General features: G+C 43.5%; 2 protein-coding genes across 2 annotated transcripts; both read right to left on the bottom strand.

Moving 5' to 3' along the window:
- Window positions 1-223: 223 nt before the first annotated feature.
- Window positions 224-13,225, bottom strand: pgap1 (post-GPI attachment to proteins inositol deacylase 1). The gene is made up of 26 exons (XM_070838018.1): window positions 12,997-13,225; window positions 11,351-11,504; window positions 9,488-9,663; window positions 8,722-8,893; window positions 8,311-8,471; window positions 7,968-8,020; window positions 6,420-6,486; window positions 6,125-6,230; window positions 5,881-5,939; window positions 5,502-5,585; window positions 5,203-5,252; window positions 5,007-5,058; window positions 4,848-4,925; window positions 4,254-4,329; window positions 4,096-4,169; window positions 3,954-4,005; window positions 3,809-3,875; window positions 3,598-3,703; window positions 3,444-3,482; window positions 3,056-3,240; window positions 2,726-2,956; window positions 2,495-2,630; window positions 2,295-2,345; window positions 1,942-2,153; window positions 1,240-1,344; window positions 224-1,128 (listed from the first exon to the last, which is right to left on the bottom strand). Exons 1-26 carry the CDS (start codon window positions 13,126-13,128, stop codon window positions 990-992), a joined length of 2,817 nt encoding a protein of 938 aa, XP_070694119.1. The 5' UTR covers window positions 13,129-13,225; the 3' UTR covers window positions 224-989.
- Window positions 13,226-13,636: 411 nt separating this feature from the next.
- On the bottom strand, window positions 13,637-18,536 carry maip1 (matrix AAA peptidase interacting protein 1). The gene is made up of 5 exons (XM_070838338.1): window positions 18,237-18,536; window positions 18,071-18,142; window positions 16,267-16,393; window positions 14,645-14,792; window positions 13,637-14,535 (listed from the first exon to the last, which is right to left on the bottom strand). The coding sequence occupies exons 1-5, from the start codon at window positions 18,534-18,536 to the stop codon at window positions 14,457-14,459; spliced, it is 726 nt and encodes a 241-aa protein (XP_070694439.1). The 3' UTR covers window positions 13,637-14,456.
- Window positions 18,537-18,843: the final 307 nt, after the last annotated feature.

Below are 18,843 nucleotides of genomic sequence, written 5' to 3'. Positions count from 1 at the left end.
CTCTTGGAGTCCTTGGCTCATTTCTTTCAAGTAGGAAAATATATCACTATTATTTCTGGCCACTAGACGTATTAGGTGCTCATTTGAGATAAGCCCCCCTTGCCTGCTGCTCATTAAACGGTCACTGTTGCGAAGTAAGTGAAATATGAGTATCAGTAACGTGGCAACGTGCCACACAGGACAAAAAAAGACTGAACAAGACAGACTTATGTGCCACCCCAAAATGAATACTGCTCGCCGCCTGTCCACGTCCATGGAGATTGTTTGGCTGCACTACCACATGGATAGAAAGATGGAGAAGACCCTGCACATGCACCAGAACCGTTTACAGCGCAAACCTCCATTTTCCATTAACTATTCTCCATCAAGAAGTGATTATGGGCAAATGTAAACATGATTACTTTTAGGTCTCTCCTATGGAATGGATGTATAATTGCCACTGGTTTTGTGCCAGTGCTACGACAGTCAACAGGTAAAGATAGCACACAACTACAAGTCATCGCTAAGCAGTAGGCAGTGTAGGAGTTTACAGCGTAATGACCACAGTGAACACCTCCACTGTAGGCACTAAAAACAAAACAAAACAAAACAAAAAAAGGCCTTGTAACGTAACACCCTGTTGTTAATCTCATAGTAAAAGTAGCTTCACTGGTTGTGGAGTTCTTGCTCCTGAAGGCAGAGCTATAGATATACAGAGTAAGGCAAACTTGGTTTCAGGTCAATTCTTCGGAGCCATATTTGCACCAAATGTTCCAAGGCCATTACATCCTCTCATTTTAAAACATAGTGTAATTGCCATGGAGCTTTTAGTGCCAACATCGAGCAGACAGTTCCCCAAGCTATGTATGTCTATGGCTCTGCTCCATGGCAGCTGGATAAAGTAAGTCTTCCCCGGACGAATCGGTCTCAGCCAGCTTCAGTGGGTAAAGCTGTAATTTAGAAAAAGGCTTGATATGGTAAAGACGTGGACTGAAACCAGCCAGATACCGTCAGAGCAGACAACATGAGGCCAGAGGGACGAGTGCCGCCAACAGGAAGTAGGTGACTCTGTAGAGGTGGAGTGGAGAGAAGGTCACCATGGCGATGGCCAAGGGGAGAGGGAGGCAGGATGTCAGAGGGAGGAGTTTACTGAAAAGAGATGAAGAGGAAGTTGGACAGTGCAACAGAACCCCCCCTTAACTGTGACAGGATAATCCATCTAAGAGGGAATATCTGTGTTGGTGGTGTTGGCGCTCTTACCTGTTGCTGAGTTTTAAAGTGTTGCAGTTAATAAGCAGCATGTCCACAATAATTAGAGGCACAAGGTGTGGCCAACAAGGGTCAGGATCCAACTGGGCGGAATACCTGCAGAGAATACAAGCACCTCTGGAGCTGGTGAAGATACATCAACTGTATTCTCGAAACGTTTAAGGATGCTTTAATGGAGCTACTTGAATAGAATTTACCAAGTTGTATCTGGAAATGTGGTGGAATGTCGGAGTACATTTTGGCTGGCATATCAAATTGTACTTTGACGAGTATCAATAGTGTACAAGAATGGAGGCTGTTATTTAAACTCAGTTAATTGAAGCAAACCACATCACTGTTACCTGTTGGTTTAAATGGCTGCTGTGCACAGCCTTCAGTAAAGAACTGCCCTGTTTATTTCGTCACAGATAATATAAAGTTCCCATGCCATCACTGCTTACTGAAGTTAAGAAACTCAAGAGCTGCACCACACAAACACAACTACCACACATCTGCAAGATCTCCTGGCCTCTACAGCGCGCTCTCTCACCTGTTTGAGACTATAGCTGCAGCGTAGAGGAATGGAAGCACTTCAGGACTTCTTACTAGATACATAGCCCTAATTAATCTGGGATGGCAGATACTTCCTAATAAACATGGGTGCTTTGCCACTCACATGGTCACCAACATAGTCCTTCCAGTGTAATACTGTACCTCAGATTGCGGATCCAGTGGAGGAGTGAGGGTGTGATGAGCATGACGGGGAGGGTGAAGAGTGCCGAAAGGCAGAGGTGGAGCTGTAAGTCGTCCCTCACCTCCTGCAGAGCACACTCAGACAGCAGTGGGGCATCGTTACATTTTTTAGGCTTGCAGGAGGATTCGGCATCAACCGTGCCGTTCTCAGATTCTCTGTGCTTCCGTGGTGCCTGGAGAGACGGTGGAAAACTGAAATTATTTTTCGACAAGAATCATATTGTAATATCTTAAAATATTCTGCAACCCCAGATCTGACATTCACACACACACAATATCATCTCACTGACATCTGTTCAACCTGACAATCTTACCAGATTCAACATGTGACTCAGCGACCGCTCTGTCATCTGTAGCCTCAGTACCTGAACATGCAATGGCAAACAGAGACAGGTGAGTGTAGTGTAAGGGATGGACAGAGTCAGTATTGTATTTTAACTGGTTTAATAATTGAGTCTTATCTTTAAAATGACTGGGAAGGACTTCATTTGTATAACCGCGTCCCAAGACTCACCCTGTAAAGGTGGAGCAGGAAGGCAGCAAAGATTGACAGTGCTGCACAGGACGTCCCAGCCACGAAAGTCAGACACAGAGTGACGAGGAGCTGGGTCCGGGGCCTCAGGGTGCCACAGTCTCTAGAGACACATGGTCTGCATACAAAACAAAGAATAAAAATCTGACCATAGTATTTAAAAGAGGTTTCCAGTTACTACAGTTAATGTATATTCAAAGGGCCCTAACATACCTGTGCAATGGAGCCAATAATAGTGAGACCAGTCGCACCATGAGACGGAGCAAAGTGCTACCCCAGTATGCAACTGTTGCCCCCAAGATGTAAAGCAGAGGGGACAGGAGGTGGGGCCATTCTTCGACTGGTACCGCACCCTCATTAAATGTCATGTCAGGGGTGGCCGGGGGGAGGACATCCATAGGAGGGAGGCAAAGCATTAACCAGACGTCATGAAACCCACTACAGCTGAGGTGAAGGAGGAAAAGAGGGATTAGTGTGAAATGATGTGGGGTTTGAGAATATTCAGGTAGTTAATTAATAGTAAAAAAGATTTGCAAAGCCTACCTAAGCAACAAGTGCAGAATATAAACAGGCAGATTGACTTTATGAGGCTGCAGGCCTTTGCCCACCACCTGACCCATGTCTGCAGCTCGCTTCAACTTCAGGATGTAGGACAGCTGCCCCCCACAGGCCAGGAGGAGGGTTACAGCTGTGTACACAGGCACCATGGGGCCACAGAACCTCAGTATCTGTCAGATAAGAGAGAGCAGATCTGACCTGAGGGCTTTCTCCTCTTTGAATCAGTTTGTTCATGAAGAACAATAAACGTAGAGACATTCAGCACTGTTTTCATTTACGGAACACAAACAAAAAAGGAAAATAGAAAAGAAAAGGACACACTCCACAATACTTCTAATATTTTAACTGTTAAAGAAAAGAGAAGAAGGTTTACCTGTCCCAGCACCCTGGGTAATGAAGTCCTTATTGTCACCTGAAGGTAAAAATCAGACGGTAAATGCATAAATTTCACGTCATGTTGCGTTTATGATGATAAAAACCATATTTATAGTATATGGCTGTAGTTTCCGGCAGCTAGGTAGGAGTACCTTATATTGGCAGTTGGGGGCAGTGTGGAGCTGAAGGAGAACACCTGAGGTGTTGTCTGGACGACTTGTATGGAGCATCCCTGAGATCTCAGTCACTGATGGCACACTGGTGGACAGATCATATCAAGTCATCACAGGAACAGTGAATATTACACGGAAATCTGCATGAAAAAGAAAAAACGGCTTGGAGATAGACGCCGACTGAACTAACCTGGCTGTGGTTAAAGAGTCCTCTCGAAACCACGGCACATTTATTCTGTACACATTGGGTAGTCTGTCTGCAGACAAACAATGATCATCATTTCACGTTAACGTCATGTGCACGTGCCTGCCAGTGTATCACAAAACAAACTTACCTTTATATACTTTGCACTGACTTGCAACAGTAATTCTGAAAGCCTGATAGACCTAAAGACACACAGGTGTTAAAAGTGTAGTGACACCATAGGAGCAGATACTGTGTCCAGCAAGCACCCCGTGACAAATAACGACAGCTACCTGGTTAAAGTGTTGCAGCTTGATGGCGTGAAGAAGTCCAGAGGAGTTGACCGCAACTTCGCTGACAGTGAAACCTGGAAGATCAACCATTACTGAAGAAGACGACATTGTTTCTCTCAGAGGTTTAAAGGATCAACGTCATCAGTAAGACTACTCACCGAACGAAAGAACATGGGGCACTGAGACAGACAGAGTCTGAGATTCTTGTCTCTGCCACTCGCACTCCACCATGAACTGTGGACCAGACACACTTTGTAATGTCATTTGTATAAACTAATATAAGTGATAACAACCTTTTCCGGTGCTTCTTAGTCTGTCTGTTTTCTGTTTTTGCTGGGTTGTCTCAGACATTTATGTTCTACAAACAACTTTTTTCTAAAAGTTGTTTGAGCCCTAAATTTCTCTATACATTTTGTTCAGGCATTTGTGGTCTCCAGATGATGTTCCTTAGTGACTTTGGTTTATGGTCAAATGTCACAACAGTTGTGCAGCTTGCCGTGGCATTCAGCTCAGACATTCACGTTCCCCTCAGGGTCGATTGAAATAACTTTTACCAGGCGATGGCACCAAAAGTCACAGGATCGGCAACGTTTTAATTTGTCATTACATTACTATGCAAAACTAAAGACATTCCAATCATCCTTAGCTGTACACTCTCATGTCTTCCTACCGTTTCTTCCCTAATAGCAGCCCAGCAAGATGGACAGAGACAGAACAGAGAGAGAAGTGAGTTCACAATTAGTTTCAAGCACCTGTTTGCCATTGAGGTTGGAGGCTGAGACAACCACATGAGTAAATGAAGACAAGTCACTGAGACGCAGAATCAGGACCTGAGGAGGATGACAGACAGTTATAAGCAACTGAGAGCAGCTCTGACTGGACTGGTCAGTGTCTCATTGGAGGACAGTTACCTTGTATGGAGGCAGAAGCTCGGTGCCCATGGACAGATCCACTGCACGCACACTGGAACATGTTAAGAGCACAAATGAAGAATGGCAGAGAGTAATGGAAGTACATCCATGCTAATTTAACCAGAGAAGACACCTCATTTTCTCTGTGCTAACAAACTAGAATAGGTGGCATGAACGTACATTATCATATTCTTACCATGAAGAACCGTTCTTGTGCACGCAGCCATACGCCCAGCTACTCATCTCCTGTAGGACAACAGAGTCACAATCACCTCTCTCCTGCTTTCTGCTTTACGAAATATGTCTTTAGTGCTTCAACTGGCAGAATTATAAACAGATACTATTTTATTTTACTTCATTCAGAAGAGGAACAAATCTACACGAATCACTGAACAAATCGAAGATGTGGCAGGTGATTCAGAAGTCTGACACCAGGGTAGTGAAACGGAGCAATGCAAAGGTTGGAGCATTACCACAAAAGTGCCGAAAACTCACCAGGTTGCTGCTTCGGCAGTAGAAATGGCTGTAGGCTTTCCTGCGACTCGACAGGGCAAACAGAAAGTATTTGACCTGCCCTTCCTGTAGACACAGAGCAACACTGAAGACAACTGGGATATTTGTTTCTGTTCTATCACTACTCATATAACTAGGCTGGACAAGACTAGACATCAGTCTGCATGACTGCAATTACCTGCATGAGATGAGAAAACAGAATTTTACAGTCTGCTTCAGTAAAAGGGGCTGCAGCAAAGTCGTGTATACAGAAAGAAACTGGATGAAGATCTCCAGTGTTGCTCTCAACTTTTACTCAGCATTCTTCTTTGACCTCTTTGTGTAAGGAGCTCATTTATGATAATTGAACTAATTCTTGTACCTTTGGCGTGCCGTGAGCCAGACGCAGGGTGTTAACTTCACTCCACGCTTCGGGAAAATCTGGAAAATGGTAAAGAAAAAGGGAAAAAAAAATCAGGACACGGATATGAGTGTCTCTTCCAAACTTCAGTCATTCCCTTTGGAGTTCATGAAAATTAAAGCGCACAGATATGGGCCAATAACCAAAGTGCATGAACGGGATAGTGCTCTCAATCGTAGACTAGTGGTAAAGCATTGCCCTCTACCTAAGATGGAGATGGAGGAGTCTTGGTGCTCTCCCAACATCCTAACAGGGTGTCTGATGAAGTGATGGTTTAGTACAGCCATTTTCTTCTCTGGGTTTTCTGTAAACTAATAAGAACACACGGGTTAGCTTGGAAACACATGACATGAGCTTGCAATGAAGTCATATTTCATGGGCTCCACTAGTCTCTAGTGGGATAAAGTCTTTGTTCTATAACAACAGTCCTCCATATTTATTCACAGCACATTTTCACAGAAAGATTAAATAAAAAATGTATTAACATTTGCTGTTCTGACCTGTCTGGTTTCAGGATCAATGAGGTCAAAGAACGCCCTGACAGTAGCCAGAACAAGCTCTTTGCACCTGGAACAAAAAACATGCAGCACACACCACATATTAATAGTCTGCACAATATTTAGATATACAGTTAAGCCCGAAATTATTCATACCCCTGGCAAGTTCTTGATTGGAAATGGCACAGGCGTCTCCCAGAAGATTATAAGACGATGTACAAGAGGCATCATTGTGGAAAAAAATATTTCTCAGCTTTTATTTACATTTGAACAAAAAGTGGCATGTCCAAAATTATTCATACCCTTCTCTATAATCTATAGAAAAGCCTTTATTGGCTATTACAGCAATCAAACGCTTCCTATATTTGCTGACCAGCTTTTTGCATGTCTCACTGGTATTTTTGCCCATTCATCTTTAGCAATGAGCTCCAACTCTTTCAGGGTCTTGGAGGGTCTCCTTGCCATCACCCTGATCTTTAGCTCCCTCTGGCTGGGCTACTGCAAAACGTTAATGTTTTTGTCCGCTAACCATTTCTTCACCACTTTTGCTGTGTGCTTTGGGTCGTTGTCGTGCTGAAATGTCCACTGGTGCCCAAGGCCAAGTTTCTCTGCAGACTGCTTGATGTTGTTGTTGCGAATCTTGATGTATTGCTCTTTTTTCATGGTGCCGTTTACTGTGATTAGGTTCCCTGGTCCATTGGCTGAAAAACACCCCCAAAGCATTAGGTTCCCACCACCATGTTTGACAGTGGGGATGGTGTTCTTAGGGTTGAAGGCTTCTCCTTTTTTACGCCAAATGAAGGACACATCATTGTGGCCAAACAATTACATTTTTGTTTCATCTGACCATAAAACAGAAGACCAGAAGTCTTCTTCTTTGTCCAGATGAGCATTTGCAAAGGCCAAGCGGCCTTTTGTGTGCCTTATCTGGAGAAGTGGCGTCCTCCTTGGTCTGCGTCCGTGGAACCCAGCAGTGTGCAGTGTCCGTTGGACTGTCTGCCTTGAGACGGTGCCACCAGCAGAGCCCAGATTCACCAGGATGGCCTTGGTGGTGATCCTGGGATTCTTTTTCACCTCTCTCACTATCCTCCTGGCCAGCACAGGTGTCACTTTTGGCTTCCAACCACGTCCTCTGAGATTTTCCACAGTGCGGAACGTCTTGTATATTTTAATAATACTTTGCACTGTAGCCACTGGAACTTGAAAACATTTAGATATGGCCTTATAGCCCTTTCCTGACTTGTGAGCAGCCACAATGCGCAGCTGCAGGTCCTCAGTGAGCTCCTTTGTCTTAGCCATGACTGTCCACAAACCAACTGCAGAGAGCTGCTGTTTTTCACCTGTTGAGTTGATTCAAACTGTTCCCGCTGCTGCTGTTCCCAATGAATCAGGGTAATTAGGATGCTTCAGAACAGCTTGGACTATTTGGAATGGTATAGAACTTTGGATTTTCCCACTGTGACAGTTTGCAAAGGGTATGAATAATTTCGGGCTTAACTGTAGCTCTAAATTCATGCATAGTCTTCTATTAGATAATGCCAAGTTTTTTACCAAACAATGGACAGATGGTCAGTGGATACCCATGTCCTGGGAACTGCAGTTGCCTTGACAAACACAAGAAAACACAATGTAGTAACATTATGAGAAGATCTAACACAACATACAGAGCCTTTTTACACCAAATAGCTCCACAAATTAGTATCGTCAGCCGTGGTGCTAACAAGTCAGAATATACAGCAGGAACTTTTATGGGGGGCACAAATTATAAAGCAAATATTAAATTTGTTAATTTAAATTTCCTTTTCGTGGAAATGTAGGCAAGTTCCTCAGTTCTTAAAAAAAAGCTCAATTATAAGGTCACGTGACATTTAACCAAATCAGAAGTAAGACTTACCACCAGTGACAGCTTATTAGGATCTTCTGGGGGACAAGGTAGGGATGTCAGGCCCGAGCGAACCTGGTAGTCACGGTAACCACCTCCAACCGAAAGAACTGTGACATTCCTGAGCTTGTTGGCCTGGTTCACCCACTTCTGCCTCACTGCAGAGTAGAAGTCTACACGGGAAGGGCACAAAGAGAAGTGCAAAGATGAACCATTAATCTCATGTTCATAGATTCAAGCCAAAAACATTCTTTCTATATTTGCATATACAAACAAGTGACAGGTACATGCACAGTAGGAACTGTGTAGGCCTGCATTGGAGTCTTGAATTAAGTTTTCCCGTCGTGTTGCCCTGGAATGAGGACATACGGACAGACAAAATGTAAACGCACGATTCAATAGCAGCATAACAGCTCTCCTTACCCAGCAGGAAAGGGTCCAGGGCCAGCACTGGAGCCAGGTGAGGGGAGGCCTGGGTAATGATGAGGCTGACCAGGTTGGTGTTGAAGCGGGGCAAAGTGAACAGCGCCCGGGCCACCACTCCTCCCATGGAGTGACCAACAAGCACCACACTGTGAGGGGGGACCTTCAAGTGCTGGCCGGCAGAGGAAAGGAGAAACCAGAGAGTTAAAATCCCGACCCACTTGTTGCATTTAGGGCCACGTGTAGGAGTAGACCCGTTTGTTAGTTTTTAATTGTGACCGGAATTAGCTGTCATTGCTCCATCTGATTCTCCATTAAATTACTGTGCAGGATTTATTACTGATGCACCTGCAGTTTGAGCACAAATAATAAAACCTCATTGCGGCTCTGGTAGTCGTCTCGTGTTATCATCAAATCTCACATCCAAGAGCTGGTTGCCAGACCACTTTTACTGCTGGCAAACGCTGCTAACTGGTATCCATCCTGATATTAATCACCCCAGTAGCTTTATTTGCAACTGCAAATAATAGAGGTTACAGTCGTGTGTAAATGCAGTATCCCCTGCAGGTTTACATACATAGACATATCTAATGGACACTGGAACGTTTACTGTTAATTGAATGCCTTAAAGAATAAATGTAGAGGGGGCAGAATGTGATTAGTGTTTGATATGCATCCTCCACACTGAAACATTACTCCACCAGCCACATCCCTCATGCACAGTAAGTAACCCCGTCTGACGAGTGGATGATATTTGAGGCCTGACCTTGTAGAGCCGCAGGATCGCCTTAATGCTCTCATGCAGGAAGTGTGTCTGCCTGAGCAAACTGCCGCCATAAAGGGCCACCAGCTCCTCGTTGAAGTCCACGGTGAACACGTTGAAGTGGAGGCCTCCCTCCATGTTTTCAGCCTTCCTCAGGGCCACGGAGCCCAGGGAGCGAGCTTCGTGAGGAGGAGAAGACATTTGATGGTGTGATCAGGCCGGGTGTTTTCATGGACAGCTACTCCCTACATTTATCACCACCAGCTTCAATGCTACTCTGCCAACTGAAATGACGCAATGGTTTTTTATGCACAACTGGGCAAATTATTTTTTTTATATTCTGAATTATTGATAAGAGTCATTACATCCTGAGCTTCTTCATATCCTCAGGACAGCTCCTTGTGACCTAAAAAGAAAATTCTCACTTTACTGCTTAGAGAGCTCATTAAATTTACATAGACGTTTACTGTTTTCCCGTACGGTCGATCCCTGTAACATACCAACAACACCCTGTCTGTATTGAACCTGCTACTTCATCGAGCTGTTGCAAACTGTTTGATAAGCTTCCCAACTTCACAACAGCTGTTGCTAAAAAAAAACCCACTGGCTTGAGGACTCTAAACGTGGGACAAGAAATGACAGAGAGCACAGACCATCATCACAAACCACAATGTAACTGCAAAGTGTGTTTGTATTCACATGAATAAAAGCGCGGGTGTTCGCCTCCTACACACAACTGATGGCAAGAGCAGGCGGCCAGCATAATCTCAGAAAGGATTCATATCATTCAAAGCAGAGCTGAGGTATTAGTTAGATAAAGAGTTGCGTCACCAGAGGCTTTCAGGACGGATCTCCAATATGTTATTATAATATACTGTCCAATACAACATTTTTCTTATTCTCAACAACACCAAAACAACAATGACTTGGTGCCACAGGGTAGGAGAGTAAGAATTTATTAGATGGACTCAGACCCTGGTTCATGTGTTCCTATTGAGGACATATATCTTTAGAAATGGATCTCATTTTAAAAAAAGACTGGGTCACTTCCTGGCCAGCTGGCCACTCTAGTATTTAGCAAACGTTACTTACTCAGGCTGTGCACTTGTTGGGGACTATTTTCAGCTGCGGAAAAATCCACATTGGGCGCTCTATTGAGTATCTGGGGCACCAGAACGGTGTGTGTGGGATTGACTCAAAATAAACTACAGTGTGTGTGTGTGTGTGTGTGTGTGTGTGTGTGTTCATAGGAACGAAGGAACATGTCACCCAGTGCAACAGTGTGGCTCGTTGATGCGTTCGCGGACAACAGTGTAGCTCTGTGGCACAGAGGAATAAGATGATGCCTTAAACATCTACAAGTATAATTCAGATGCTTCAGTGTATAGCTCTGGTTGTGCATATCCTTAAAATGATGCAAGAAACTTTGACATCAATAACACAAAAAAAAATACTAAACAAAAAACACACTACTGGAAAATGGCTGAAAACGCCAAATTTCTCAGTTTTATGTTTACGTGCAACCTTGAGCACATACATAAAACAAGCTCTGGGAACTTATTTCAGTTATATGGCACACCTCCAAAGTCCACTGACCTAAAATACTGTGTGCAAAGTTGTGAAGGACAATCCAGTCTGCTTGCCAGAGACTAATCAGTAAAAAGCATGAAGCTCGTGTCCTCCAACAACCTCAGCGCATCCAAAAAGTCACCATTCTCCTCCGGCCTCTGCATCTCAGTGCCTCTGTTGTCCAAAGCTTTGATGCACAGCCTTCACCTGCCTTGTTTTCTGCCTTTGCTGGATGCTAAATTAAAATGCTAATACTGACCAATCATTATTAACCCTCCATTCATTTTGTGCACTTACCTTGTTTGTAACTGCCAGCGTTTCCAGGCAGGAAGAGCACAGGGGCACCGGTGAGTTTGAGTGCTCGGGTCTCCTGGGCGTACAGACCCTCTCCGTATAGGTAGAGCCCGTACGCTGGGTACAGTCTGGCCACGCGGCGAGGCAGAGCCACGCGCTGTGAAGCCAACATCACAGAGACAGATCAGGGGGTGAGGTCCCACAGTCACATCAATCTCAGACAGTTCGCTAAGCCTTTGTCACACCTGTTAACACATCATGCAACAGTTCTCACTATGAGGCACATTAAAGCTGCTACAGCAGTGTGTGCATCTCCCCTCCGGAAACAAGGAAACAAGACGTTCAATTTCCGGCATAGTTTACCCTTAATGTATACAAGAGACGTCCAGACCTTTGTAATAGACAGTCATGCAAGTGTAACACCGCATCTGGGGTTGATTGGAAAGAAATAATCTGAAACAATGTTAGTCAATAAATAATTTAAATGCGCTTTCAAGCAAAATTGTCAAAAATAAAAATAGCAGTTTCCATCCTTTCAAATGTGAGGATTTACTGCTTTCAGTAAAGAAAGTATTTTAAGGTTGGTTGAACAAAACAAGACACATGTGATATTATGTTCACACTCCATTCTTCTACTTACAATTCATTGAAAATGATTATTTGAAAATGTAAGGATTTGACAGCTGCAGCTCTAGTATCTACAAATCTAAAAATCACCAGCCAATCCTGCTCAAACTGCATTCTTTTGCTGTGCAGCAGATAACATTGAGCTGTATGATAATTTTGTAGTGATGCACCTTTCCTCCCTTCCTCTGAATATCTTACAAAAGAAATATTTACTGAATTATTCTTTTCTTACTCGTCTGCCCTGCATTCACCGCAGGCTTTGACACCGATGTAGCCGTGACCCAACAGACCATTGTCCATTAGCCAATATAAAACAAAGGAAACATTTTTATTTCACCTACATGGGTTCTTTCTATTGTTCCTCCCTTCATAACAAAACAAAAAGGCACACACTCCTGTGTGCAAGAGGGTCGATGCCCATACGGTGCACTGCCCCCAGCTGTGCTCCACTTCTGGCCAGATGAACACATTATAGAGCATTAAGCACAGGAAAGCGACCTACATTCACATTACCAACATTTTCAAGGCAAATCCAGCCGTCTTCACCTGCCTGCCTGCCTGCCTGACTGACTGACTGACAGCTACACACGTGGGGAGCTTGCAAAGCTGCTCTGCTGATGCTGAGAGGATTCAAGGATCAGCAGTTGATTTATGGTTTTCTAATGTGGCTAATTTAGCCTTATCTGATCCGACTGCTCAACAAAGACACACACACACACACACCCGACGAACCAGGTAGGTGTGGGGGGACAACACGTGAGCCCTCTTCTGAAGCAGCCCAGCCCTCCGCCTGACGATGCTCAGTGTGTGTGGTAACGTTAGCAGCTTCCAGGAAATAGCTCCAAGACGTTTGGCAGGTTCCTGGGCTAATTCATGCCAGTGTGTGTTCAGGTGGAAACAACACACGGTGTGTTTAGCCTCTGTGGGTGACAGCGAAGCACTTCCAGCAGGCTACTAGCTAACTGGGGGGGGAGAACTTAGAGCATGAGGTGTTCGGTGAAATAATTAGCCCGGCTACTCACCCGGTACTCGGGGTATTCAAACATATAGGTCATGCTGCATCTGTTCTCCTCGAAGCCAGTCAGCAACTCTCGCAGGCCGACCGCCAGAAGCCCCAGAGCGACCCCGTAGAAGGCCACAGTGGCGAGTTTCATGGTTCAGCTGTGACTCCGGGCTTCAAACATTTACAGGTGTTTCAGCTCCATGTTTTCGTCTTCATTCGGTCGCCTCCATCGCCGCGCACGTCGACACACAGGCTGTCACACTCGCCGGCGGAGCCTCTCTCAGCAGGACTCACACACACACAGTACAAACAGCGCGGATTGGCAGGTTTCTCGGCCAATAGGAGAAGAGAGCGTGAGAAAATGGACCAATGGGAGAGCACGCAGCGAGTCACGTCATAATGAGATACACAAACGCTAAATTCAGCTGCTTCTGCTGGATTTTTCTTTCGTTTTCATTTTCATTTTTTTACTTTCATTGATAATTGATCGAGGATTGTGCGTTAAACGGCCTCAACACAATCTTCTTTCGTGCTTCTGTAATTCAATAATTATTATTAGTGTATAAGTATGCACTGAGTATAACAGTATACTTGTATTTTAATTGAATTGACTTGAAACACAAAAAAAATAAATAGAAAAAGGCCCCATAGTCTTGTGCAATCATCACATTATTATTTAAATACTAAACGCAATTAGAAAACAGAATACATGTTGAGTGTTGAAATGACCGTATTCATTTTTCAAATCTTTAATAAAACAATCAAAGGCCCGATGCAGCTACATCACGCTGCCTCAGCCATTGCACACAGGTGTATACACACACAGTACATATAGCATTTACTTCAGAGCCAGGCGACTGCAACAGGTCAAATCATTGGTGTGAGAAAAAGAAAACTCTTTTTTTTTTTGTGGAGAGACGTGGCACAGTGAATTGCAACATCTTTATACCACACAGTCTTCCACAGAGAAACAAGAGTCCTCTACTTGGAAATACAGTAGCAGACACTGATCAGTGTTATTAAAAATAAAAAATAAAAAAAACAAGATGAGTTTCCCAGAGGGGGTGCTCAGTACACAAATATGCAGCAAGCCCCGCTCATATGATGTTACATAATAGTGCAAATAAGGATGCGATTGATCTGAAAATAATAATCGGTTCCTCTGGCCACATTCCGGAATGTACAAAACCTTCCAGAGAAAGAGTTGTGATCTCTGATTTTTTTTTATATCAGAGATCGTGATGAAAATGAAGATTTACTGCAGACAGCTTTGGGCAGTACCTGTTGTGTTTGGCTCGTGTGTCTTTTCTATAGTGGCTAGTGGATGAATCCAAGTTTGTCCTGGTGCTTTCCTCTGACTTCCCAGTGAGGCTACGTGTCCTGTTTTCTGCCAATTACCTTAATGAAAGGAAATATCGAGGGGATTTTAATGTCTTTGCCTAGTTCCCACTGGACCAACTGCCTCAAATCAAAACCACTTTAATCCAAAAACTTGGAGTGCTCTATCCTCGTAATGGTCCAGTCCGGAGGCACTCCCTTAGTAAACTCCCTTTGGAATCTGTCGAAGAGCCAAAACGAAAGATCATAATGAATATTCCACATCACACAAAGATTTTAGATTTTGCACGCACGGGTCGTTACACTCCTGACGAGAAAGATGTGCTCACTCATAATTTGCAGTTAGCAGGCTCTTCGTTTCTGCTTCTCCCTCTCCGTTGGTCATGTGGAAGACATGGGCTGCCTTCACGCCGTCTTCAGGAAGGTGAGCACTTGTCAGGTACCAGAATTGCATCAGAATGCTGACAAATTTTCTCCCTGGAGAGAGACAGCATTGATTAACGCTGCAGAAATAATCACACCATTCTGCACGCCAACATTGTTGCGTGTCTGTCTGTGTTTTTTAACGTTTAATATGCTGTACGGATTGTAAAGCCCTCTATGGTGCATTTGTGATGTCGGGCTACGTACATTTAATGGTCTTGCTTTAACTTAAAGAAATAAAAAAAAATCAAGTGCTCTCCAAAATAATGAAGATAACATACAAATATTAAAGCTATAAACACGGCACAGACATCTAAAAAGGTTAAGGCTGACTATGTTCTGTTTTTTGTGCTGTCAACAAATTCCATAAAAAGACCAAAATCAACAGTGTTAGTCAGACATTATTCTTTCCAACTCCCCACCTTTTCTGAGGCCCTCAGCTCCATTGGTCCCTACAGAGGCCATGAATCTATAAACAGCTTACTATATACTACATATACACGTATATCATATACACTATGTACTTTTACTTGGGGAAAAAGAAACTAAGCAATTTCCCTTTAAAAAACCCTGGGCACTGTCATTTTCAACAAATGTTAATAAAACAGGAGTAAATGATGCATTTGTTGGGGAACTATTTTCAGCGGTGGATTAATCCACATTTGGTATTCTAGTGAGCTCTTCCAGCAGCAGGATCATGTATTTGGGGCTCAGTCTAAATAACTTCATTTGGTTGTTTGCGGTCGGACTAGCTAGCAGCCAGCGTTGCACGCCTGCGGTTTAATTTCAAATAAACGTGACAGAGAGAAAGAGAGTATTAAACTGCGTCGAAGAAAGATCAGCAACATGCAGTTTGTGTTCCAGTGACATTTCAAGAGGACGTACTACAGGCAACAACTATAATACATCCAAATCTCATCACCCATTTGAAAAAGACCGGTACAACGATAACCTGAAAGCTGCAAAATGAAATAAATAAATAAATAAATGCAGAGACGAAGTAGGTAGTTGTATATCAGGTTAAAAAGGTATTATAGTTTTAGAAAATATCCTTTCATATTGCGGTTATTAAGTTATATTAAAGGTTGTACCATAAATTTGTATGATTGAATTTGTGGTCGTTCAAAGATTTATTTGTCTCCGTGGCACAAATGAGGGAACGACAACAAAAGCAAAATAAACAAGAGCAACAACAAGATGAAACATCAGTATCGGCCAACTTGTTATTTCAACGTCGTATTGGCTACTAGTGAGAACGAGTGCATCCCTAACGGTAACACAGATGTGTTTCTAGACAGCAGTGGAGCTCTACAGCATAGAGGGATAAGATATCAGGCTTATCACACAGTACTTAAGATAAGATATAACATGTTCCCAACATGTTGTTAGTCCCACAACGGGGAAGTTTACAACACCACTTGGCGGCAGGATCAATTAATTGTTGGTTTTGGCCTTTTCATGGAATTAGTGGACAATCGGGAACAGACAGATATCACCAGCCTTACCCCTTACAACATTTCATGCTGACCATTATCATCGTAGTAGATCCCCACATCTCCGGCTGACATGTGCATGATCTCATCGGGATCTGCAGAGAGAGCTTTCTTGTAGGTCGATGGCAGAAGTTTGCACTTCTCCTCGAGCTTTCCAATCAGCTGTAATGACAATCATATGAAGCTTAACACCAGCTGAGCGGTTACTCAGGAATACTGCACGTGTATGCTTTGACACAAGAAAGGCAACCTGACAAACAACATTTTTCACTACTTTCTTCATTAGACGCAATCGCTCTGAATACTTATCCACATCTTTGTTGGCTGGTTCCCAGCCTGTTTGGCTTGTGCCAGGAATTCCCACCTATGATCCCTCATCACAAGCTGCATCCGTTTATGAGCTGTTGTGAAACTCTAAAGCAGCGTTTCCCAGTCCCGGTCCTTGAAGCCCACTGCTCTGCATATTCTATATGCTTTCCTGTTCCCAGCACACCCGAGTCAAATGAATGGGTCCTTATCAGGCCTCTGCAGAGCTGGATGATGTCTAAAACATGCAGGGCATTGAGCCTCATGGACCAGGAAATATACAGATTTACTACTTCCCCATGTTGGTAATTATGCTGTCAGCCATTTGTCCCATTTCAGTGTGGAGTAGGACAGATTTTAGATCTAGCACTCAATGATCTGGTCCTTTCTATTAAATCCTCTGATTTCCTCACTATTTGTACTTTGCATAGAGCTGCTAAACTGCCTTTCATTGTCTCACAACAATGACAATTAAGATCTATTCAATTCTATTCTATTCTATTCTATGAGGTGTTCTGACCTAAAGCTACCGTCTAATCCACTTTCTAGGCTGAGGCACATTTTATTCTATGACATCTGAACCCGCCTTAACTATGCGTGTGTTCATTATGTGCTCTATATCAGTATTACTTGTTAATCTTTAGTGATTTATTGAACAGCTTATACAGCATTTTGGTATGACTGCTATAAACTTGAACAATAGGATGCAGTGTTATTACGAACAGTAGAACTGTGACGGAAGAGAGACTGCAGCTCCGTCCCAACTCCATGCTGCACACCAGTCCTTAGCAGGTCTACAGCAGGGCTGCAGCCAGCTATTGATTAGTTGGTTGGTTCAGAAAATGGTGAAAAATGTTGATGAGTGTTTCCCAAAGTGACGTCCTCCAATTTCTTTTTTAAAAAAATTACTCAAAGTGATTAATTGGTTATCAAAATAGTTTACAATTAATTTAACAGTTGGCAACTAACTGATTAATCAATTATTGGCTGCAGCTCTGCTCTAGAGTGCGAAGTGTGTTCACAATAAAAAAATAAAGTCAGCATGCATTCTAAAAGCTAGCAGTTTGTGGGTGTGCAGATGATGCTCGGGATGCCGTGATGAGAGTTCTTCTCTCCCTGTACAGACTCAGGCGCCTCAGCTGAGGATGTCTGCCAACAGTGGGCACTGATCTGAGACCAGTGTTCCATTTATTAAACTCTGTAAACTTCACTTTTGGCATTTTAGAATAATATTGACAATCAAATTGTATGTAGTGCGGATCTGATTAATAATGTGTGAGAGTTGCTAGAGGTTCAGTGTATTGGATCCTAAGATGATGATGATGAACACCACTGTCCAGGGGGGGCTGGACATAAGAAAGTCCAGTGGATGGTGGTGCAGCTCTGTTATAAACACCAAGAAGCCAATAAAATGTAATACTCGGACAACCCATTTGGATTGTATTTGTGACATTTGAACAGATGATGCACTCATTCATTGTACACTGACTTCAAACTACACACAAGTTTGGACCCGCTGGGTTCGATACTCACGTCTTTGGCCACGAGTCCCTCCAAAGCTTCAAACTGACACAGTGACAGCAGCCTGGAGACATGAGAGAAGGCCTGCAAGAGTTCACAAGATGAGTGTGATGGTGGATACACAAGGTGAGGCTGTATTATCTGTGTCATCATCAGGTATTTTCAGGTCGTCACAGACCTGCTTCGCTCCTTTCGTGAACTCTTCAATGCTGAACTCTTTATCAAAGTAAGCCCTGATCAGAAAGTAGTATATTCGGGTGCGGAACCAAATGAAGGGGTTCGGGACGCCGACGAACACCACGCTCGGGTTCTGCTTCTGCCCGCCCCGGTCCGAGCTGTACGGGCGGACGGCAGCTGTCCGGGGAGGGAGCGGTGTTCTGGCGGACCCGTTCAGGAGGATACTTTCACTCAAATACAGACGGGTAAAGCTAACTGCTGATGGCAACCTGGAACAACCTCTTAATATGGGCAGCGCCATCTTTTTTTTTCTTCTTCTTCGTCTTCTTCTTTTTTTACATTCGGAAGTCTTGTCCGTCTTCTTGTATCTTCCGGTGAGGAACAAACATTAATATTAAAAAAAATACAGTGTCAAGCAACACAATACTGAGAATATGACGCAATTTTAGCAAATGCCTAAAATCCTATTATTCATAATAAACACGCCACAATATATATATATATATTTATAGTCGAAGTTCACTTTTTTGCTTTTTTTTTTTTTTATTTCCATGGGGAACACTAACAATGTGACACCCAGGAAGTTCACTGGTGCTCTCACCAGCTGG

The sequence above is a fragment of the Pempheris klunzingeri genome, chromosome 10 (genome assembly GCF_042242105.1).
Source record: "Pempheris klunzingeri isolate RE-2024b chromosome 10, fPemKlu1.hap1, whole genome shotgun sequence".
Classification (NCBI taxonomy): Eukaryota; Metazoa; Chordata; class Actinopteri; order Acropomatiformes; family Pempheridae; genus Pempheris; species Pempheris klunzingeri.
The sequence above is the reverse complement of the archived record's forward strand: the minus strand, read 5'-3'. Positions and strand labels throughout refer to the sequence as shown.